Source organism: Ovis canadensis, chromosome 23 (genome assembly GCF_042477335.2).
Source record: "Ovis canadensis isolate MfBH-ARS-UI-01 breed Bighorn chromosome 23, ARS-UI_OviCan_v2, whole genome shotgun sequence".
NCBI lineage: Eukaryota > Metazoa > Chordata > Mammalia > Artiodactyla > Bovidae > Ovis > Ovis canadensis.
The window spans coordinates 69,812,058-69,836,766 of NC_091267.1; the positions used below are offsets into that span (position 1 = coordinate 69,812,058).

General features: G+C 42.0%; 1 protein-coding gene across 6 annotated transcripts in view; it reads left to right on the top strand.

Annotated features, from left to right (window-relative positions):
• Nucleotides 1–24,709, top strand: part of WDR7 (WD repeat domain 7) — a 354,635-nt gene that overhangs the window by 241,643 nt on the left and 88,283 nt on the right. For all 6 annotated transcript variants that reach the window (XM_069568596.1, XM_069568597.1, XM_069568598.1 and 3 more), the window contains 4 exons: nt 611–797; nt 12,206–12,323; nt 14,324–14,473; nt 15,239–15,321. In XM_069568596.1, coding sequence (XP_069424697.1) covers nt 611–797; nt 12,206–12,323; nt 14,324–14,473; nt 15,239–15,321 — 538 coding nt within the window. The remainder of the gene's footprint in view (nt 1–610; nt 798–12,205; nt 12,324–14,323; nt 14,474–15,238; nt 15,322–24,709) is intronic.

A 24,709-nucleotide genomic window follows, 5' to 3' on the forward strand; every position in this document is an offset into this window, starting at 1 on the left:
ACAAACTTATGTAAAGAATTGACCATGTGCTTGACATCATCTGCTGTCAGAACATGGGAATGTAGAGGCACATACGTGCTTGGCCTCTGTTAGGGAGAGACTTTTAAAAGCTAAACATTCTACCGTCTCCGTTTCTGAGTCCTGGTGATAATCATTGCCTGTGATGAGGCATGTTACTGATGAAGCATCATATATAAACTCTGTTAGATGTAGAAGAAAGATGAAGAAATACCATCTTACATTATTTGAAACCATCTCCATTTCACAGAACGTTGAGTAGGAAGAAAACTGTTTGGAAGTTTAGAGTCACTGATATGTTTTGAAATTATATGTGCTTATTTATATATAGTTATTATATAATTACAGCGCTTTAGAATTTAGTAGAAAATGTTGTCACTTAACTATCTCTTTAAAGAGATAAAGATACTCTCTTTAAAGTACATGGCTAAACAAACTGTAAACTTGAGATCTTTTATAGTCTTACTGTTCAAAACCCCTTTTCAATTAAAAAAGATAAATCCAAAGTGGTTTATATTTTGAAAATATAGTTCAAAGAAAACATCACAAAGGAAATTGCTTTATCGCTCTGTCTTTTGTTTTGTGATTTCAGGTAAGGCCCTGACGTTTCTCCTGCTGCAGCCGCCAAGCCCTAAGCTTCCTCCACATAGTACCATCCGCAGAACAGCCATTGATCTGATTGGACGTGGTTTCACAGTCTGGGAACCTTACATGGATGTGTCTGCTGTCCTTATGGGGCTTCTCGAACTTTGTGCTGATGCCGAGAAACAACTTGCCAAGTACGTGCTCTGTTTTCAATTCATTTGGCTTCTGTTGATTTTGTTTGGTTTTAGCAGAGGTCATTGATTATAATTTTTTTTTATAATTTTTAAATTTATAAAAATAATTTTGGGGGCATTTTTTAAGTGCCAAAAAATAGACCAGTATCTCAATATATGAAATTTTGGAAGTAGACAATGAAAGGGAGATATGTTTCTGTCATTTTAATACAATTGAGATTTAGCTGTAAGCCAATGAATGATTTATCTGTGACATAGTTTTAAATTTATTTTTATTGCACTTTGACATATTATCAGCTAATAATAATATAAACAGATCATATGTGGAAAATAATACATATATGGTTGCTCAAAATGTTGTACTGGTACAATACATGGCCCAGTTGTTGGGGGAATTACTCCTTTGCCCTCACGTTAATTTTTAAACCTACTTTACTGAGGTTTCATCTGCACCCAGTTGACCATCAGCCCTCAGGGGGCTGCAGGGGTCCAGGGAAGCAGGGACGAGAGCAGTGGAAAAGGAATAGGAGCTGAGGCAGTTCCTGAAATAAAACTGAGGCCGGTGTCAGAAGTTAGTATTGACTTGAGAACCCAGCCTCCTGACTCCTGGAGGAAGTCTTTTTTGTTTTGTTTGGATGGTGTAAACCACATAGAATATGAGCTTGACCGCTGAGTCCCTCTTACAGGATACCATTCAGTGACATCGACCACACTGACAGTTAAGCCGTCACGAGCACTCCCGGGTTCCCAGGTGTGGCCACCCTGATGGAGACTCCAGGTCCACTGAGAAGTCACTTCCCGTTCTCTCCTCCCAGCGGCCCTGACGGTCTTCCGTCCCTGTGAAGCTGCCTGTTGTGGCCGTTTCACATAGACGGAGCTATGTAGCATGTGGGCTTTTGTGTCTGACTCCTTTCCCTGAGCATGATGATTCCAAGGTCCGTTCACGCTGCAGCCTCTTTTCAGTACTTCGTTCCCTTGTGCGGTCGAGTAACATTCCATCCTGTTGATTCACTGCATTTTGCTTCTCTATCCATTGATGGCCATTTGGGTCATTTCTACTGTAGTCCACTGTTGTGAATAGAGCTGCTATGAGAATTCAGATTCATGTAGATGTATTTGTGTGAACAGCTACTTTCATTTCTAAGTAGATAACCCGAAAGTGGCATTGCTGGGTCAGATGATAGTTCTGTGTATAACCTATTAAGATGAATCACCAAACTGTTCTCCACAGCAGCTACACAGTTTTCTGTGTGTTCCAGCAGCGTGCAAGAGGCCATTTTCTCTCCACCCTCGCCGCCACCTGTCTCCCGTTTTTGTTGCTTTCCGAGTATAGTCATCCTAGTGAGCGGGAAGTCCTAGTGGCGGGAATCTTGCACCCCTGTCTGTCTTACGATGCCTTTCTCAGTGTACAGGCAGATCTTGTTTTATTGTGCATAGTTTTATTGTGTTCTGCAGATACTGGGTTATTTTGTTGTTGTTGTTTTCTTTTTACAACTCAAATGTTTGTGCTGACCCTGCATCAAGGAAGTCTTTTGGCACCATTTTTCCAACAGCATTTGATCATTCATGACGCTTTGTCTTGTTTTGGTAATTCTAGCAGTATTTCAGACTTTTTTTTTTATTATTGTATTTGTTATGGTTATCTGAAGTCAGTAATCTTTGATGTTATTTTTGTAACTTGTGATCTTTTTAGCAACAATGTATTTTTAAATTAAGGGATATACATGTTAAGAAATACTTAACAGTATTGTGTCCTTAATAGTCTACAGTGTAGTATAAACATCCTTTTTATGTGATTGCTGAGAAGCTAAAAAATTCACGATTCACTTTATTGTGATGCTCGCTTTACTGTGATGCTCTGGAACTGAACCTACAGTATCTTCTGGGCCTGCTTGTAACTGTTAGCACCTCTTTTGATTTTTTTTCAGTGAATGACATTTCATTCTTATCATTATGAACCTTTAAAAAAAAGCTAGAGTTCTCTGCCCTTTTCTCCATGGCTGCCTCTCTCATATCCATGCTTTGGGCCTGTCTCTCTGCTGGCTGCTCTGTGCTCAGAAGCGGACACCAGAGCAGCAGCTGAAGGCTCGACTGGGATGCCATGACTTTGTCCTCAGGCTGGGCATGCCCATTTCAAAGTCCCGAGATTGCTGAGTCGGGGAAGGGAATTTATTTCAAACCCAAGCAGCCGCCCTCCCCCGTCACATCCCGTCCTACCGCCATGCTTCCTAAGCCTCACCTCTGAGTCTCCTCGCTCAGCGCCCTTCAGCAGCCTCTTCCACCTCTCACCTCTGTTCCATCTGCAAGCTGGGGCTAATTGAACACCTGCATCGTAAGACTGATGGTAGGTGAGTTCGTATTTGTCAAGTGCTTAGGAGAGCACTTAGCACATATTGAGAGACTGGATGGATGTTGCCATCTGATGTTGGGTGGGGGGTGTGGATGGTGATGCCCTTGTCATTGTCCTGGTGTTCAACAGCTGAAGAGACACTCATTTCTAGAATGATCACTTCCACATAATGGCAACCACGATAATTTCTGAACACAGGAAGCCTGAAGGTTCTTGATTGACTTTAAGGGGAAGGAGGGACAATGAAGCCATGAGTTAGCAGTAGTCGTTAAGAGGCAGCTGGCCTTTGTGCAAAGCCTGACACATATTTTCAATCTTTTATCCTCCCCTTGGCCGCAGCTGTGGTTGACACCTTCATGGAGTCAACAGAGTGGCTGCTGTTACCTCAGCTCTCCTGGTTACCTTGCTGCTGCTGCTGCTAAGTCGCTTCAGTCGTGTCTGACTCTGTGCGACCCCATAGACGGTAGCCCATCAGGCTCCCCCGTCCCTGGGATTCTCCAGGCAAGAACACTGGAGTGGGTTGCCATTTCCTTCTCCAATACATGAAAGTGAAAAGTGAAAGTGAAGTCGCTCAGTCGTGTCTGACTCTTCACGACCCCACGGACTACAGCCTACCAGGCTCCTGCATCCATAGGATTTTCCAGGCAAGAGTACTGGAGTGGAGTGCCATTGCCTTCTCCGCCTGATTACCTTGAGAAGCCTTTAATATTTTTGATTGTCCAGAATTTGCTTCGACAGAATTTTATAGCCTATTTTCAAATCTGGTCCAAACACAATTTCAATGATTATGCGGTCTTGTTTTGTTGCCTGGGAGAAGTGGTAGGTTTTTATTTTAGGCTAACCATTTAATATTTTATTTTGTGTTTAAATAAGTTCACACCAAGCTTATATCAGCAAACATAAAGATGTGCTGTGCTTTATCTACGTGGAGTATGTCCACAGACACCAATGCTTGGGTTCTCAGCAGGTAATTTAAATCTTGCTTTTACATCGTTCTCTGTCATGAAGGTTAGTATAACTCTCTGCACACTGCTCTGAATAAATGAACGTATCAGCATGTAGCCTTGAGGAGTCCAGCGTAATTTTCGTCATGATAAATTGCATAATAAGCAAGAAAATGTTTGTTTATTAATCTGTAACAAGATTTAGATTGAAAATGGCCTGTTCCATCCCTGACACCCTTTACAGGCTGCAGAAGCACTGAGATGCAGCTGAGCAGGGCAGCGGGGGTGACTGGGCATCTTCCCCTCCTGGCGCCCACGGGCCACCCCTCCTGTGCGTGGTTAACTGCACGCACGGTAACAGTGCCTGGCCACTTCGCTCCTGACTGTGATCTTAAGCTTGCTTTATGAAGAAGCCTTTATATTAGTCTTCTCTTTTTAAAAAGAAAAAAAAAATACAAGAGCGCTTCCCTCTTTATTTCAATTCTTGTGAGTGTATGGAGGGGCTTCCGGGCAGGGCAGCTCGCTCAGGCTGCTGCCAACATCTGAAGGACACCCATGACGGGAGAGTTTCTGTCCTTCCCTCGGTCCCCTGCATCAACATCCTCTGTCAGGGAGGACTCCTCTGAGAAGGCTTCTGAAAAGCCACATATGGCTCAAGACGAGTAGAGTATTCTCCCAGAATTAAGGTTTTTAATTTTGAAGTAGGACTTTAACATCTTACCTCTTTGGAATCAAAATGAAGCTATCTGTTTTCAAACATTTTGCCAAGTTTTAAACTGTGTTTATTAACTAAGCAAGCATCTATGGAAGGGACAGTGTTAGGTGCCATATGTAGTGAGAAAGTGCCATGAGACCAAGATCCTGAGGGCCCTTGTAGTCTTCCAAGAAAGAGAAGATCCTACAGGAAGGAGGAGAGTAAACAGTACGGACATTCAGAGCATGGCTGATAAATTAGAGTGGGGCACCCAGACAGCACCCAAAGAAGAGTGTCCACTGACTCTTCATTTCAGTGATTGTGAAAAGAGGAGGGGACAGAGGGGAAAGCACAGGTGTACTCCAGAGAGGCTGATGAGCAGCTCCACAGCAGGAAAGTGAAAGGAAACATTCTTTTTTAGCCAACTTTATTCATTAATTTCTCACAGAACCTAAACCCTGGGATGCTCCCATCAAAAACTTGGACATAATTGCCTTCCTCGTCATCTCTAGGGAACAGAATTGGGGTCAAAGAGAGGATTGGTTTTACCTTTTTCTATATTAAAAGACTGTAAAAATGATTACGAAAGATAATGAGACGACTCTCAGAGAGGTGCTTTCTCTTGGCCGCAGTAACACTGTGGTCAGTGGAAAAGGTGAGGTTCAAACCCAGGTCTCACTGATACCAAAAGCCACGCTCCCACCGCTGTGTCATCTTACATTCAAAACTGTACACCCGGAGAAGTAAAGACCAATGGAGCACTCAACTTAAAACCACCTTAAAACCACCTATGAAAGGGAACTTGGGCTTTCCTGGTGGCGCAGTAGGAAAGAATCTGCCTGCCAGTGCAGAAGACGTGGGTTGGATCCCTGGGTTGGGAAGATCCCCTGGAGAAGGAAATGGCATTTAATGAAGTCCTAGAATTTTAGGAACAAAACTCTTCTCCAGCAGCATTCAATGTATTGCCCTTAATATTTATTAAGTAAAAGTTAAGTTGTAGAAATTAAACAACTTATCTGAGGTTACACCAGTCCTCTGAGGGCTAAGACCATCACTTAGGTCTCCTAGTTCTCATTTTACTGCCCCCGCACCACATGATTATGTCACCCTTGGTTTAATGAGTGATCCGCAGGTAGAATCTTAAGAGAGGAATTTCTAAGATTAATAATTACAGGCTTCTTATTCATAACGAACTGTTTAACTGAACGTGGAAGCTGCACCTCATTGAAATCATACGTTGCCCCATCCCTTACTAACTCTGAAAAAATAGAAACACACACAGTACTATCTTTTTTATAAATCCATGATCATTTAGATCAGCATGGTCATGAACATAAGGATAAAATGTTAGAAACAGTAGAAAATCCTACCGTTTTAGATAATAAAGTACAGAAGGATCCCTGTGCTCTTGTATGTGCTGAACTCTGTGATTCTGATTCCAGTTGTCCTAATTCATGTTGCCGACCTTTACTCTGAAGGAGACCAGCAGACCGGGGCCAACCCTGCAGCTCAAAGTGCCAGACTCTCACCCCATGCTGCTGTGATGGAGGGGTGTGGGTGAACTCCACCAAGCCTGTTGCTTTTCTGTAACATTTACGGTTGCCAGACTTTGAGAAAGAAACATACAATCACTGGAAACCACGCATGTTTTGATAACATAGATAAGTGCTTTATGTTAGATTTTTGAATGATATGAAATAGAGTTGGAGAAAAAGAATTGACGTTTTAACTCAAATCTTGAGCATGTTTTTTAGATTTGAGAGCCAGAGAGTAAAGAACACACCATACAAACACTGAGGTGCTTTAAGCTTCCATATTTGAATTATTTTTCCTATTCACATGACATTTATTTTTAGTAGAAAGTTTGTAATTAGAGGAAACCACTTATCTAAATCTGCCTGCAATGCGGGAGACCTGGGTTCAAACCCTGGGTTGGAAAGATCTCCTGGAGAAGGGAATGGCAACCCACTCCAGTACTCTTGCCTGGAGAATGCCATGGACAGAGGAGCCTGGCGGGCTACAGTCCATACGGTCACAAAGAGTTGGACATGACTGAGTGACTCTCTCTCTCTCACACACATGCACGTATATGCACTTATCTAAATCATGTTGGCATAGATTTTAATCATTGTAAATGTATAGGAAGTATACATTTACATCATATAGGAAGCATGTCTAAAATACAAGTACTTGTTGGAGGAATTACTGCCTTTGAGTTTAGGAAATTAGTGCCACCTGTGACTTATCAGATTCAGGTCCCACATGACAAAGAGGAGTTGCTGACTTCTTACTACATTTAGGACAATTGTTAATGCACCTGTTTTACCAGGAAGGGGTAGGAAGGAATTCCCAGATGATACGTAATTATGCCTTTACAAAATAATTTTAGTCTTTGTTGTTATGCCCAGAGTCTGAGTCCCCAAAACTGAGAGAATAAGACGTCCACAGCAATGCAAAAGCATGAAGGGGTTTATTATTGCTAGCTAGGGCTCAAGTCTCATCCAGCGCAGTGGAATCTTGAGGAGAGCCTGGAGCTCTGAATCACATTTATTTTTATACAGACGGTTCTTTGTTCCTGTAACAGCATAGCTGATTGGTTAAACCGTATGCGTGCGCGGGACTTTTAACCTCGCATCCCTATCCGGATTGGCTCAGGTCTGGCACGGGTGGGGGGTTTCGGGGATTTTTCTGATTGGTCAAGCTACATTGCCTGTAGCTACAGTGCCTCAGCTTTTCTAGAGACTAAACCTCAGGCCTAGCCTGCCCCTTAGAGCCTGTCCTGGCTTCAGTTTGGTCCTAACATTTCTTTTAGAGAGGGAGCATTTTCAGTCCTTGCTGCGGTTTGTCTTAGGTCACTGCCACAACAAAGCATGTAGATTGGGTTACTTAAAGAGCAGACACGTAGTTTTCGCAGTCCTGGAGGCTGGAAGATTCAAGATCAGGATGTTGTAAAGACCTCTCTCTGAGGTCCCTTCTCTTGGCTTCTAGGCACTGCCATCTCGCTGTGTCCTAACATGACTTCTTTGTGGCCAAGATTGGAAGAGAGAGAGAGCAAGCTCTCCTGTGTCTCTCCTAAGGGCACTAATCTCATCACAAGGGCCCCACCCTCATGGCCTTATCTAATTATCTCCTTAGAGGCCCAGCTCCATACACTATCATCTTGAGTCCTGAGGCATCAACATATGAATTTTAGGGAAACACAAGCTTTCGGTCCATAACCAGCTTGACTACGATTTGCAGGTTATTCTATGAAAGTTTAAGTGTTTTTCCCCCTGGAACATTCCCCTACAGCATTCCTTAATTTGATAGATGGGGAAGTCTAACGACTGTAGCAGTGCCATTTAACTGAAGTGGTCTTACATGTAAGTTTTAAAAAGCATTTACCTCCATGGGGTAAGGATTAGAACAGGATTAATGAGCAGTCAGGTAAGGAATGTGCTTGGCCTGAGTGGACTCTCTTTCTATTCATGGTTTTTATCTATAATATCTATCATCTCTGGTATTTCGTATTGGATATATATTCTGAAATGCTGAGTAAAACAGGGAGTGTGGCGTATCATATTTTTCAGAATAAAAACTGAAACCAAGACCCATCCTATAAACCTATATAACAGATGATCTGCATAACAGCCAGACGAGCTGGATCAGGCAAAAAGGTGGAGCTCTGTGTTTATACAGATTCCAGAATAAGGCAGACACCCCCTTTCATTTCAGGCCTCTGATAGTATGATCCTTCCTTGTTCAGTTAGAATCTCACATTATAATATATCACACACCCAGCACACTTTTGACTTTCAAGATAACTACATGCAGAATTAGACTGTGTCTGTTGGGACTACCAGATCAATTACTTTGACTTCATTGCCTGGTCAATTCAGTCAAATAACTGGCTTAAGTGATTTTTTTTTTTTTCCTGCTGAATTTACCAGGTAACTTCATTTAGTGCAGAGCTATTGAACTACTACTATGACCAAGGGCTGTACTAGGCACATCGGTGGGGGGAAAAGGGGATACACAGGGTTAGAAGGCACGGTCCCAGTCTGTGTATCGGTTCACAATACAAAACTAATTCAGAATGAGAGTCAGTGCTCAGGACCCGGAATAAACAGGTTTTGTCGTTGGTCATTTTTATTTCAGTAGAGGGTCACTGAGCGCTCTAGCAATTGCAGAATACCACACGGGCTTCCACAGAGTTGAACAGAGCGGAGGGAAGAGAGCATGCCAGTGGGGAAAGAGGGTAGTGGAAAAGCGTTAGCAAAGTACTGCGATTGAAAAGGAGTGAGTTTTAGGGACCAGCTTTGAAATTAGTCTGGCTGCGGGAGCATGGGCGTGCAGATGACAGTGATAAATTAGCGAAACTAGATTATGGAGGGTCTGGAATCTCCAACCGAGGAGTTTAAGATTTTTCTAAGCACCCAGACCCACTGAAGTTTTTAAGCAGGTTAACCATGAAATAAAGCTGGTGCTCTGGGAAGATTACTCCAGCAGTGGTACACTGGAGACTGTCGATGGAAAAGGCAAGGTTTCTCTTCTTCCCCTGTTGCCTGGGTGACTCCTTTCTGTTATCACGCTCACAACCCACCCGCTTGTGCTCAGTGGATACCCTGAGGATCACTGCAGAGCCCTGACCTCAGAGCAATAGCTGCGTTCCCATTCTGAGGTCCTGGCCTCAGACCGCCAGGCACGGAGGACAGGCATCCCTCAAATGCACACACCGTCTCTACCAACTGTTGGGTGGTCCATGGAGGGCAGCGGATGGCACTGTGGTATGTCTCTGGTTAGCTTCGTTCCCTGTTACTCTATAGCTTCTCTTCTTAACTTCATACGTTACCACTTCCCTTCCTGTAAGAAGTTTGCCAGTTTCCCCAAATTCACAAGGTCGTTTGCTGAGCAGGAGGAAGGGTGGTGTATGACTAAGCCTTTCACTTGAAACCAGTGACCAGCAGGTTGATCTCGCTCTCTCTGTTTCTATTTCTCTGGTGACAAGAAGCATCTGTTGGCAACTGTAATGTCAGATGCAGGACTAGATGTTTTTGCATCTTGTTAGCTGATTCATTCTTCTCATCAGCCTGGTGAAATCAATATTCTAATATACCCACTTTATAGACACTATAAAGTGCTATTTGTAGACATTTTCTGCTGTTTGGTACAGTCGCGCTCTGTTACAACTTTATCTGCACACCAGTGGATATCCATGCATCCCATGTCTTCATTCAGGCTACTGTTGATACAGAATAACACAGAGCGAAGGTCCATGACTTATATCACTAGAAACCTCTCTCGGGGATGCAGTCTAGCCAGTTATCCTAAACTGCTGAATTTAGCCGTGTTACCAGTCCATTCATCCAATTAAGCGCAGTGTTGTCCAGCCGCCCCTCATCTATTTTTCCAGGGGTTGGCTGTCCTAAAAGATGTTACGCGGTTACCTCGACTCCTCACTGGACTTCCCTGGACCTAAGTTCTGCTTTGTAAACTGCGGGTACCACCACCTCCCAGGGATGTGCTGGGCAGATGCGGAGGGACCTGAGGTAGCACAGGGCAGCCCCGCCTCCACCGTCGGTCCACGGCCAGTTCTTCCTCCTCCCCACATGCCTCCCTAGTGGGGCCAGGCCACCCTGGGAACGGACACCCCTTCTCCCTGGCTGACTGCTAGGGGGTCTTTCCAGCTTCAACATCCTGTGATTTCATTCAGTTCGGGAAAGCCGATTTAGGTGTGATTAGAATTAGTCAGTTAACATACCACTGTGTCATCAGCACCCACTCATCCACAGTGACGAAACATCCTGGAGTATCTGAAATCAGTTTGGCACTTGAAGTTTTTAAAATAGCCTGATCGTGATCTGAACTTTGCAATAATTTTGCAAGCAGTCTAGCCCCGACACTACTCACATAGTGAACGTTCCTTTTCCTGAATTCTCAAGGGCAACATTCAGTCCGGAAGAGAAACTGCCTTCCTGCGGAGCCCCTCCCTCTGTGCAGCCCCCTTGGGGTCCCCAGGGCCTCAGGGTCGTCCGTGGGGGTGATGCGCCCCCCAGCGGGTCCCTTCTGGTTATTGTTCGGTATATGTGTCTGTTCTCAGCTCACATCTGTCTGTTTTGTGGTAAACATCAAAGGACGGCTCTCCATCGTCCTCTGCTCTGAGTTTCTACTCTGTGTCTGCCCTCGGTTTGGAAAAAGTAGAGACACGTACAGTGCCAGTCAAAGATTAAAGCGGTGTAACAGCTGCAGCAAAATACGCAGAATTTTCTATAATCAATTTGCTTTCTGTTAACAGTGATGGGAATGCCTATGTGATGCCTCTTTATTTTCAACCAAAATTTAAGATAATGATTCATTGATTAATTTCAGAGATACTTATAAAGTTCTTACAGATTTTTAGTAACTGTAAGTCAGTTGACACATGAAGCACAAAAACTTATTTAATTGGAGCAGGACAGATCTTAATATAATTTCATACATATGTTTAAATATCAATGTTATTTAACTAGAGAGAGAAGCCATTAACAGATCTCTTAATGAGTAACAAAATACACCCTCTGTACAGTTGATGTGTGGATCATATACCACGTTTTCATGAAAAGTCTTAATACTTTCCACAGTAGTCTATATAAAGTATAATGGAAGCTTTCAAACAGAAAAATATTATTTTTTATGCTTTAGGAGTGGCAAAGAAATGCATGGCACTACTATCCTATAAGGAGATAGATTTATTTCATCATGTGCATATTCTTGTATATAGCCTGGACTATATCCCTGTGTCTGTGTATAATGCCATGTGTATGTTCTTTATACAGAGAGAATAAGTGTCTGTCAACGCAATTTTTTGCAACAATACTGAAAAACTATTCGCAGAACACGCTAATTAGTAACTTGATTCTGAGAGTGTTGAATGTGGGGTATACTAGCACAACTGAGGATATATTAATACAAACTAAAAAATAATTTTGTCATTTTCAGTTCTTCTGACAGTTTAATGGACAGGAGTGAGTTTTGCTTCCTCTCAGATATAGGCCTTAAATACGACCTTTTAACTTGGCCTTATAAGCCAATTATATTTCCTTTAACTCTTTCAAGGAAAAAAAATTAAAAATGCCCTTCGCAATATTCTTTCTTCCCTGACTCCGAGCTCAGTGATATGCATGCAGTGCTAGTTCCCGATAATTTGTTAACAAGGCCTCTTTAACATTTTGGACAGATGCACATACTGTTTTCAATCTTCACGGTTAATTATTCGATTTTGTATTTGATGCCAGAACACCCTGACTTCTAATCACCGCTCATTGTTGCAAGTCCATTATATTCTAACTGTTTGAGTGCTCCCATTGACCTTGAACTGACATTATAAGCTGTGTCTAATCTTTTCAGTCTATATTTCTAATGCTTCTTTTCTCTTTTCTCTTTTTTTCTGATCCCTGTTTAGCATCACAATGGGGCTGCCTTTGAGCCCTGCCGCCGACTCCGCCCGCTCCGCCCGGCATGCCCTCTCCCTCATTGCCACGGCCAGACCACCCGCCTTCATCACCACCATCGCCAAAGAGGTGAGAGCAACTTCTCAGTGGGCTCCGTCTTCCCATTTAGAGGAGTGAGTTCACATTGTCAGCCGAGGCTCCGCGTGCATAGATAATGCTTCCGGTTTGTTCTGGAACAATGCAGATCACTAATCTAGCACTGGGATGAATGCGTTCGCACCTGTGTGCACACACGCTGGATTCCACGGCGGTGCATTTGTTACTTGGGCTTCTGCAATCATTTCTGTGGCCAAAGTTAATTCGCTTGTAAATATTTGCCAGCAGTTTCTCAATCTGAAATACAGCAGACCTGTTCAAATTAAAATCTATCAAAGGTATCCACGGTATCTACCTGTAATCAAAACTGAACTTATTTAACGCTGGCTCTCCAACTGTAAACAAAAATGTAAGTCATAAACTTGCTAATTGTTTTTCCTATGGCATGTCGCAGATAAAGACTTGAATGCCAATTGATTCCCACATTCTTAGTGTTCTAACTAATTGGCTACATCTAACTGAAAAACTAGTAAAGAACAATGAACCAATTATAGAGTCTTTCCCGTAGGTCTTAGTAGTAGAAGAGAAGGCAAGGGAGATAAGCTCCTAAATTTTCTTTAAAGGTTTCTTCCATTTCAGCATGAGTAATGTGCAGACTCGGTGTCCGCGGGGCATGGCCTCTGCCTGAGTTCTTTTTCCTGTAGCTATGATGAATTTTTAAAATGCTGAATAAATACCTCTGAGCCTGCCCTGATAACCTACAACCTGTTGGGCCTATGTTTGCCCCAGAGCCATCCTTAATAGGCGTGCAGCAAAAATTTCTGATGTGAATATAGCTAGAAGGAAATGGCAGCCCACTCCAGTATTCTTGCCTGGAGAATTTCATGGACAGAGGAGCCTGGCGGGCTACAGTCCATGGGGTTGGAAAGAGTCAAACTCGACTGAGCAGCTAACACACACACATAGCTAGAAGGGAGGAAGTTAGGGCCTAGTAGCAGATTGAGTTTCTCTGAGGCAGTGGGACTTTGAATTCACATCTAAAATGGATTTGCAGACTGAGGGGCTGTGTTTTCTAATAGTGCATAGTGTTACAGTGAGAGTCTATTATGCAGAGATAATAATATTGAATATACTAAATAAGCCTTACATCAGTCCCACCTAGATACAAGTCCTGTAAATACCAGCCCTTAAACTGTCTCTTTAAAGAGAATAAGCAAGTATTCTATATTGTGTTTTTGAACTTAATTTTCGCCATTCACATATGAGTATTTTTAGTTTTTTAAACGTTTTATTTTATACTGGAGTGTAGCCAATTAACAGTGTTGTGATACTGTCCTATTATGGACATGGTATCCAGACTGAGGGAGTGTTAGTCAGGAGTGTGTGCTCAGATACTCAGTCACACCTGACTCTTCTGTGACCCCGTGGACTGTAGCCCTCCAGGCTCCTCTGTCCCTGGGATTTTCCCAGCAAGAATACTGGAGTGGGCTGCCATTCCCTCATCGATAAAGAATTCATCTGCCACTGCCGGAGACACAGGTTCCATCCCTGGGTTTGGACGATCCCTGGATAAGGCGTTGGCAACCCACTCCAGTACTCTGGCCTGGGAAATCCCAGGGACAGAGGACCTTGGCAGGTACAGTTCATGGGGCTGCAAAGAGTTGGACACGACTTAGCGACTAAACATCAACAACAATCCCCTAATTGCTAATCAACAACAATCCCCTAATTGCTACCCACCTCAATGCCAAATATACAAAATTCGCAAAACTTCAGTTTGTCTCTTTTTAAAAATGTCGCGATCAGTTAAAGTCTCATATAATACCCAGAAACTAAAATTCCATTAGGAAATACATACTGAGTACTTATTGTACTAAGTACTTGCTTTTGCAGTTGAAAGTGTTTCCTGACCCACCCGCAGGACGTTTGTTCTTGTTGACATTTCTTTCTACCTAAGTGAAAATAACCCAGCTGCTAGAAATGTGAAGTCTGTGAGGCATCGACCTTGCCTACAGCCTGGAAATGTTTTCTAGGTGCACAGACACACTGCTCTCGCCGCAAACACCCAGTCTCAACAGAATATGCACACCACCACTCTTGCCCGAGCGAAAGGGGAGATTCTGAGAGTCATTGAAATTCTTATCGAAAAGATGCCCACAGATGTCGTGGACCTTCTTGTGGAGGTAAGAATACTCTGTTGTGTTTTTTTTTTTCTTTTTAAATATTTATTTAATTGCGCCAGCTCTTAGTTACAGCACATGGGTTCTCTAGTTGCAGCACACGGAGTCTGGTCCCCCGACCAGGGATGGGACCCGGACTCCCTGCACTGGGAGCATGGGGTCCTCACCACTGGACGACCAGGGAAGTCCTAAGAGTATTCTGTTTTATATGATACATTCATAGCCTAAATTAAGCATTCTAGGGTAGTAATGTAAATCAGCATCTTTATTTCCAGCGCCTCTAAAAGAAAGGTAACTAAAGTGAATGAACTTTTATATAATTTCTGAAGACTTTATTTAAATTTCCTCAAACCTCAAAATGATTGTTATGTCTATTTATCATTCACATGAAATTGGTCTGTATTAGAGTAGTTTTTAAAGGTTATAATCTCTTTGGTATCTTTCATTATAAATCGAACATAGAGTGTGCTTGAATGAAAGCTATCTATCCTACATATAAAAATATGAAATGCCTTTCAAGTAAACAAGTCTGGTTTCTTTATTTTACTGTGTGCTCTTTTTAAAAAATGATTTTCACGGATAAGAGAAACGAGAGCCTATTATATAAAGTAAGTATACTATAATTTTAGTAAATGTACTATAATTTTAAAGTAAATATGAAAATAAAATTATGAAAATTTTCATGCAGATGAGGCCTAAGTTAATAATTTAAATTATGGAAAATTACATACTTGAAACTAATTTTAAATTTGTATCTTTTCTATAAAGGTTATGGACATCATTATGTACTGCCTTGAAGGATCTTTAGTTAAAAAGAAAGGTCTTCAGGAATGTTTTCCAGCCATCTGCAGGTAAAGAAGCCTTCTATAGCATGCAAAGTAAAAAAAGTTTTAGTAACAAATAATTTTAAACTGTGTTTTGAGCAGGATGAGTTAGTATTTGTGGCCAGTTAGAAACCCTGTTATGAATTAATATCTGCTTACTTTCTAAAACAATTTAATCAGCTTATACTAAGAAAACACAACTATAACAGAACCACTACTGGAAACTGGGTTGTGAAGAGGTTTTTCTCAAAACTGAAAAAAAGGAGTAAGAGATAGCATCTATTAAATATGTCTATTCGTATATCCATTACCCAAATTAGCTTTTATATTACAAAAAGAAGAGTTAGGAAGCTTGAAGAAGATACACTTTTCAGCAACAGAAATCTTCATGCCACCTTTTTCATAGCATATTTTATTTTTAATATAAAAGCCAGTATTTGCATGTTCTCCTACTACGCATAGGTGATTTCCCTGTGAGAACGAGAGCAGCTAGCACTTTTATAACGGCGTTGCATAGGCGGCATATAATTCTAGTCATTTGTGTGTGTGTGCGTGCCGCGTTGTCGCTTTAGGCGTGTCCGACTCTTCCCAACCCTGTGGACCGTAGCCTGCCAGGCTCCTCTGTCCGTGGGGTTCTCCAGGCAGGGATACGGAGTGGGTTGCCACACCCTCCTGCAAGGGATCTTTCCGACCCAGGGATCAAACCCCCATCTCTCATCTCCTGCACTGGCAGGCAGGTGCTTTACCATAGCGCCCCCTGGGAAGGCGCTTGTCTGTGTGTAGCACTTATCATTAGGAAATGATTTTTTTAAAATGTCAAAATGTAATAACATGTTTATTTTTCTTTTAAAGTAGTTTTTGGTTCTCAAAATGTTTATAGCTTGAGATACACTTTAGTTAAAATTCTTTTTTAACCTCCATGTGTTCAGTAGAAATAGTGTTAATGTCTGTTGAAGTTGTTTTAGCAGTTGTGTTTGTGGAAAACAGAACAACCAGTTAGGCATAGTTACGTCACATTTTCCTTTTTAAGATAAGCGCAGTGATATCCTTACTGAACGTTTCTTCAGTTCAGTGAGTGTATCACACTGGAAAGCCTTGACTTTGCAGTGGCGTTATGCAGTGCACTGTTACGCCTTTTGTATTTCCTGGCATTTCAGCAAATGTTTGCTGAATTAATTGTACTCTGCATCCTCCCATATCTTCCCTCATGTTTATAATAGATTTTATATCCTAGTCTCTTCATTTTGCTGTTTGTGATATATGCCACCAGAGGGTAAGTCACGAACACACGGAGAAAGTGTACCTAATATGCATGTTGTCCAGAGGCATATTTTCTTGGGATATAGATCAGGCATGTTAGAATACAGTAATTTTGTAACATCATGCCACATTTAATTCTGGTTTTTGTTCTTTTTATTGAAAGTTATATAAAATCTTTTTTGTATAATTAATTGATGTTAAAAATACGTGTAGCTGTTATGTTCCCAGTCAACTGTTCTCTAAGGAAACGTCTACGCTAAAAATGGACATTTATCTGTCACTTAGTGGAAGCAAGGAAGCAGTTTTATTGGGAATTATCTTATTGAAGGTTAGCAAAGCATTCCTTATAGCACCAGTGTCTGCTGTGAAAATAAGCCTCCTGGAGCTAAGGCAAGGAAATCCTTCAGCGTTTAAAGGGCCTGTCTCTTCCCTTGCGGGAAGTCTGCCTCCTCCGGCATCCTCAGTTGCCCAAGTCCCTTTCATTTCTGCCAGTCCACTTTTGTTTGCAGTTGTTTAATCACTGGGGAGGAAGGTTTCTGCCTGAATGCTAAAGAAATGTATATAAGCTGAACGTTAATTTTTTTTTCTGATTTGGCTGAAAGCAGTTGTATTTTATTAATTTGATACCATTTATTGAACACCTACTGTGTATCAGGTGCTAACTAGGCCCTGGGAATACAATGAGGAATGAGATGTTGTCCTCAAGGAGCACAGGGTCTAATAGGGCAGGTAGTTAAAAGATTTATAAGGCCAGGGGTGGGTGCTGTGTGGTATGCTGGAGGAGAATTCCATACCGGGGCAGAGTCAGGCAGCAAAGGCAGTGCTTAACTCTGGATATGGGGGTCTTTCAAAGTTCACAAAGAAGAGGCAGAGTAAGAACAATAACCATAAGGGAATCTTACGAAGTTCCACAAAGGAGAAGACAGACTAATAATATCCATTTCCTCGTGGAAGTGAAAGTCGCTCAACCGTGTACTACTCTTTGCAACCCCATGGACTATACAGGCCATGGAATTCTCCAGGCCGGAATACTGGAGTGGGTAGCCTTTCCCTTCTCCAGGGGATCTTCCAAACCCAGGGATCAAACCCAGGTCTCCCACATTGCAGGTGGATTCTTTACCAGCTGAGCCACAAGGGAAGCCCTGGAGTGGGTAGCCTATCCCTTCTTCAAGGGATCTTCCTGACCCATGAATGGAACCATGGCCTCCTGCATTGGAGGCGGATTCTTTACCAACTGAACTGTCAGGGAAGCCCCAATTTCCTTTTACTGACAGAGAAAAATATTTTAATAAGAATAGCTGCCAGCAGAGACACAGATGTAAAGAACACACTTTTGGATTCATTGGGAGAAGTAGAGGGTGGGTTGATTTGAGAGAATAGCACCAAAATATATAGATGACAGATAACCAGTAAAACAGATAACCAGTGCAAGTTTGATATATGAAGCGGGACACCCAAAGCCCATGCCCTGTGACAACTGGGAGGGATTTGGTGGGGAGGGAGGTGGGAGGGGGTTCCGAATGGAGGGGACACATGCATGCCTACGGCCAGTTCATACTCATGTATGGTGGAAGCCATCATAGTGTTGCAAAGTAATTATCCTCCAATTAAAATAAGTAATTTTTTTAAAAATGACTGCCAAGCAGAGAAAAGGATTTGTGCTCCGCAGGGGCTTAGGGTGGTGGTGTTGGTAGGAGTAGTGGCAGGTTTTGGAAAAGCTTCACCGAAGAGTTGATGGGGTGAGCTTTGCAGAATAAATTGCTGTGTGTCATCTGGAATTACAGAAAGGATCATACCAGCGAATGTTTGGAGGCGCAAAAGTGTAAGAATTTGGTGAAGGCTGTGTGGTGGTGACCAGAACGTAGGCTGAGAGTGGAATTCTCGCAGCATGCCACAGGATAGGGCTTTGAATTCTGTTTGAAGGAATTTGGTCATTATTCTGCAAGCATTGGAGAGTCAGCAGAGTTTAAGCAAACTCTTGCCAGAATATAGGTGATAAGGTATAATGTTATGAAACAGGATTTTAAAAAACTGTTTTCATTTTGGAAAATTTCAAACATACACTAAAATGGAAGTAGTAATGTAATAAATCCCCATGAATCCATCGGTTAGCTTCAAGAATTATCAACACATGGCCAGTCTCATCTCATCTGTAACATTCTCTTGTCCCCTTCCACTTTTTAATACTGTAGGTCCTTGTTGGTTTTTTTATTTTGAATACAGCAGGGTGTATATGAAACATGGGGCTTCCCTGGTGGCTTAGCAGTAAAGAATCCGCCTGCCAGTGCAGGAGATGAAGGTCCCTGGGTTGGGAAGCTCCCCTGGAGAAGGTAATGGCAACCCACTCCAGTGTTCTTGCCTGGAGAATCCCATGGACAGAGGATCCTGGTGGGCTACAGTCCATGTGGTCTCAAAAGAGGCAGACACGACTTTTGCGACTCAACAACATGTGAAACATAGGATTTATAACAAATAGTTATAAATTGAAGTAATTGACTACCTCTTATTATGTTAATTATTATTATTTATTAGAGTTGTGAAGATATAAGCCCCAAAGGGTCAGTGCATAAACATAGGAAGATGAGTAACAAGGTTGTAACTTGTACTAAAACTGTTAGTTGGAACAGATAATAAATCATGGAGGACTTCAGAGAACGCTAAGCTTAGACAGGACCTCCTTACAGGTCTACACCATGCCACCTACTTAGGCTGATTTGTACTCGATCGATAAATTAACAACCACAAACATGTTAACATATCAACAGAAGTAAAAGTTATTTTATTGAATATCTGCCATGTTTGTACCGTTGTATTAGTTTCCTTACAGCACTTACATGCCCTCTACTTATAAGTAAATTCTTTTCACTAAATATGAGACTCTAGTTAAAGTCAGTGATGTGAATATCTGGTTCAGTCCGGTGAAATTTGTTTTTAAGATCTTTATGTAATGTACTCTTGTATTCTTCTTGTTTTGTTGGCTTTTTTCCTCTTCTTTTACCCTTTCTTAAAAATGCTATGCATACATGCTTAGTCACTAAGCCATGTCAGACTCTTGGCGACCTTAGAGCCTATAGCCCACCAGGCTCCTCTGCCAGGGGCCAGCACGAGGAATCCCGCCCGTGACAAGGTCATGCGGAAGGAAGCCTGACAAAACGCAAGGTTGTGATCAGGCTTCAGGGGTTCCCCCTGGAATTTCCTGAGCATCCACCCCCCAAGACCAGAGTCTGCCTGCTTTACTGCTATGCTTTCCACCTACTCTTCTGTCATTAACAGGGGGCTGTCCCCACACCACCCTTTTCTGGAAAAAATTAGAGCTTTTAGATAATAAATCTCCTGGGCATAATACAAGTGTTTCAATCCAAAAACCCCTCTGATGGCTTTCTAGCCTGCCTGCAGGACTCGTACAGCTGCGCGTGTGATTGTTTGAGGCCTCCTGACCGCAGGAGGCACAAGAAGCTTAAAACATCCTAGGAATGTAGGGGCTGCCGAGGAGTCAAAATCATTCGAATAGGACTGATTAAAGTCCTATTTGTTGAGCCAATACTTGCTGCCAGATTTTCATATCTTTTATTTGTAGATATAGTTGGATAGAAAAACAGGTAGTAGACCTGGTATTAGCAACATTAGATCTTTGAGTTAAGTACTTTCTTTGTTATAACCCACTGCACCTTTGTTCTACAGGAATGTAACTTTATTTAGTACTTTGAGGGTGATGCAGAGTAAAGAAAAATCACTTCTAAGGAAAAGGAGTTTTCTGGTTGATAGACAATTATCCAGGAAGAGAGCCATAAAAATGTTAACAGGCCTCTTGGCCAGAAGATAATGTAAACCACCTGAGACCTTTTGTTTCTGGGAGGATATGCAAAAAGAAAGCCTTGTTTGTCTCAATGAGGGTCAGGACTGCTGCCCCTGCATAGCTCTGCATATTCCATTATTTCTTTATGGACAACTTGGGGTATATAAGCTGATTTTGAAAAATAGTTTTTGGAGTCTTGTACCGATGCTGGGCTTCCCCATGTCATTCTTTTCTTTATCTGGCTGAATTCCCATCTGGGGCGTGGAGGCTCGCCATGTCTACTTCCTTGTCCCGGCTTCTAAGATCTGTAAGAGAGAGAACCCAAGGCAGGGCACTCTCCGATATTCAAATGGACGCTGGTGGCCTAACGTAGACGGTGCAAGCTCCTTGTCTGGAACTTCATTGGCTTTCCACGTAAACCAAGTTATTCAGCCTCCTTTTTTCCGCCTAAATTTCCTACTATACCATTTCTTCCTAATCTAATTTTATATTTCTATATTAATAAATAAGTTTCTCCTCGCCAACGCCGTCCCCACTTCGAATTTCCCTGGATCCACTGGGGCTGAACCCTGGCACTCCTCTGTCCATGGGGTTTTTCCCAGGTGAAAAATACTGGAGGGGGTTGCCATTTCCTTCTCCGGGAGATCTTCCAACCCAGGGATCAAACCTGGGTCTTCTACATTGGAAGGCAGATTCTTTACCACTGAGCCACCTGGGAAGCCCAAAGATGCTATGTATTTCAGCTTAGGCTAACCTCTATAATGTTGCTACATTACCAATATTTAGTTGTTACAGTTGGTAGGTCATAAAAAGTTATAAACTTCATTTAGTATATATATATATATATATATATATATATATATAGAGAGAGAGAGAGAGAGAGAGAGAGAGAGAGATGACATTTGTCAAAGCACCTAGCAGAATGCTTGTGATTTTGGTATTCAGAGAGTATTAATTTCCTGGGGGAGTATTTTCTCTAGCCAAACAATAATACAAAAACCCAAAATGTGTGTAAGAAATTAGTTAATATTTATTTGAGAGGATTTTATATGCCTAAAAAGTATAGGATGGCGTTATTATCATTTTCATATAGGTAAAAAATTGATTTATTTCTCACAATATTAAATATTTTAATATTTTATGAAATATTAAATATTTAAAAAGATCAGTGTTATAAAGATGCTTTTCATATCTTAAGTTGTATTAATTTCATCAAGAACCTGGTATCCTGGTATACCTGGTATATCTGGTATCCTGAAGTCATTGACTGTTTTTAAATCAAAAGTACTCTCATTTGGGTTATACATAAAATTTACTCTTTTCTGAGTACCAAGGTGGATTAGCATCATCAAGTGTGAAATGATCCTAAAATTGGTTTTCCTGTTTTTCAGTTTTGTTTTTTAACCTTGACCAGTAGGCTTTGATTCTGATATGCATCTGGATTTTGAGTTTTCAGTTTAGAATTTTAAAACTTGAATGTTGTAATTTCTCTAATATTTTCTTCATTGTTAGTAACTTGTTAGTGTTTTTTAGATTGCATATAAAATTTCCATTGGGTTGCTGTCTTGAAAGTCTTGGGCTTAAGCTTAGGCTGACCTCTGTATTGTATGTTGCTATATACCAATAGTCAGTTTATTCTGATTTGCTTGTTTATTCATTTATTTACTCAGGTTTATTAATGATTATATGACTTGATATATAATTTAATGAATAGTGACTCCATCCACTGAACTATGTTTTAATTAAATTTTTGTCCTGTGACATATATACTCAAACAAGTTTAAGCTACAAATTGTAAATCTAATGAAAGAAAGTAGGACAGATGGAGAAAGTTTGATTTTTTTTTCTAATTTTGTTCATATAATTTTCTGTCAGTTGTTAAAACTTCTTGTAATGTCTTCTGCTTGAAAACAGAAATGGATTAGAACATGTGCCCAGTAAAATTTAATAGAATTTTTCCTGTCACTGACCCAAAATCATGTGTTGATATTAAAACACGAGGTTGTAGCACTGTATTAATGTACAATTTGCCAGAGTCGAAAGTGAATGTGTTAATCATTCAGTCATGTCTGACTCTTTGCGATCCCCTGGAGTGTAGCCTGTCAGACTCCTGTCCATTGGCTTGTCCAGGCAGGAATACTGGAGTGGGTAGCCATTCCCTTCCATAGGGGATCTTCCTGACCCATGGATTGAATCCAGGTCTCCCACATTGCAGGCAGATTCTTTACCATCTGAGCCACAGGGAAGCCCAGATTGTGGAGGTATAGGTTTATATCTCAACTTCTTGGCATCATGTGTATAAAGAGGGGCCAACCATCAATGCCTACGTAACAACCTTCAGATGCCAGAAATAGAGCAGTTGTTCAAGAGGAACACGCCTGTTTGTAGGGCTGAGATCAACATGGAGGTGAGAGTCCTCAGAAGACTTCCCACCCACGGTGGCTGAATCTGTGGATGTGGGCCCCATGAAAACAGAGGCAACTGTCGTAAAACATGTTATGTAAGAGAGCACACGCAGATACCCAAGGACAGCCATTTGTGGTTCATAGGCCCAACTGTTTTAGCGATTTTGGAACTCTCAGGAATGTGTTGGGAAAAAGCTCTCACGAGTCAATATTAAAATACATTCCATGCCTATTAGCTGAGAGAACTGAAGACACTAGTGATAAATGCTCACTCTCTGTTTGGTCCTCTGAGGAATAATGAGCTCTTCAGTATAATTCCTGGATGATCTTCAAGAGAATTACCTGATTTCGAGGCTCTGCCTGAGACCCACTGCCTCCAACTATCCTGAAGCCTGATGGTTCCTATGCACAGTGAAGTTCAGAAGCAAGTCCTCTGATAATCCTCTATCAGGAAAACAAAACCCGACTCATTCTCCTTTGTGGCACGTTCAGTGATCTAAGAGCTCGGATCCTAGAATGCCTTTTTGTTTACATATTGAGTAAACTCAGAATTTCCAAGGAAATGTTTGAAGACATCCCTTCAGCTCCTTCATTCCTGCAGTGACACACCGTTAGTTTTATTTTTTATTTTATTTTATTTTTTAGTTTTTTATTTTTTAAATTTTAAAATCTTTAATTCTTACATGCTTTCCCAAACACCGTTAGTTTTAAAAGACATGTCATTAGACAGTAGCACACAATGCCGGCAGAGACTTTTAACTCAAGACTGTTCGTTAATCGACTTTTATCTAAAGCTCCATTGGACAAAACTGGAACACTTAGAAGCTAGTTTAAAAAAACCATGGTCCATTTATCCCTCTACATAGTCTAGTTTATATCCCTGCTGCTGCTGCTGCTGCTGCTGCTGCTGCTGCTGCTGCTGCTGCTGCTGCTGCTGCTGCTGCTGCTGCTAAGACACTTCAGTTGTGTCCGACTCTGTGCGACCCCATAGACGGAACCCCACCAGATTGTTCCGTCCCTGGGACTCTCCAGGCAAGAACACTGAAGTGGGCTGCCATTTCCTTCTCCAATGCATGAAAGTGAAAAGTGAAAGTGAATTCGCTCAGTCGTGTCCGACTCTTCGCGACCCCATGGACTGCAGCCTACGAGGCTCCTCCGTCCATGGAATTTTCCAGGCAAGAGTACTGGAGTGGGGTGCCATTGCCTTCTCCGAGTTTATATCCCGGCTGCTGCTAAGTCGCTTCAGTCGTGTCCGACTCTGTGCAACCCCATAGATGGCAGCCCACCAGGCTCCCCCATCCCTGGGATTCTCCAGGCAAGAACACTGGAGTGGGTTGCCATTTCCTTCTCCAGTGCAGGAAAGTGAAAAGTGAAAGTGGAGTCGCTCAGTCCAGATTAAGCTAAACCGTCAGAGAGCTGCCTGTTAGGACCACGTTGCCTGACCTCTTTCAGCACTGACTTCCCCAGTTCCTTGTCAGTGCTTTGCCTACAGTTTGCACTGAGGAACCTGCCCCTGAGTGTCTCTGGAAGCTTACAGTCCGGTTGTGATCATGCTGATGTCCATTGTGCAGGGTCCCTCCTGAGAGTGCTCAGTTACTTCGGTTTTGTCCGACTCTTTGCGACCCCACAGACTGTAGCCCACCAGGCTCCTCTGTCCATGGGATTCTCCAGGCAAGCATACTGGGGTGGGTTGCCATGCCCGCCTCCAGGGGATCTTCCCAGCCCAGGGATTAAAAAATAAACATTTCTTTCAAATCCAGATGACAGGCATTTTTTGTTTGCTTTGCCCTAAGGAATGAGAATGTGTTTTTTGTTTTTAATTCCACTTAACCAGAGTTAATTAAAACATTTTGCTTTAGTCATTGGGCATCTCAACACCACATTCCCTGCCTAACTTAGATAGTTAGGGCTTACATCTCCCTTTCTCTTTATCTCATCATCACATCTCAAACTT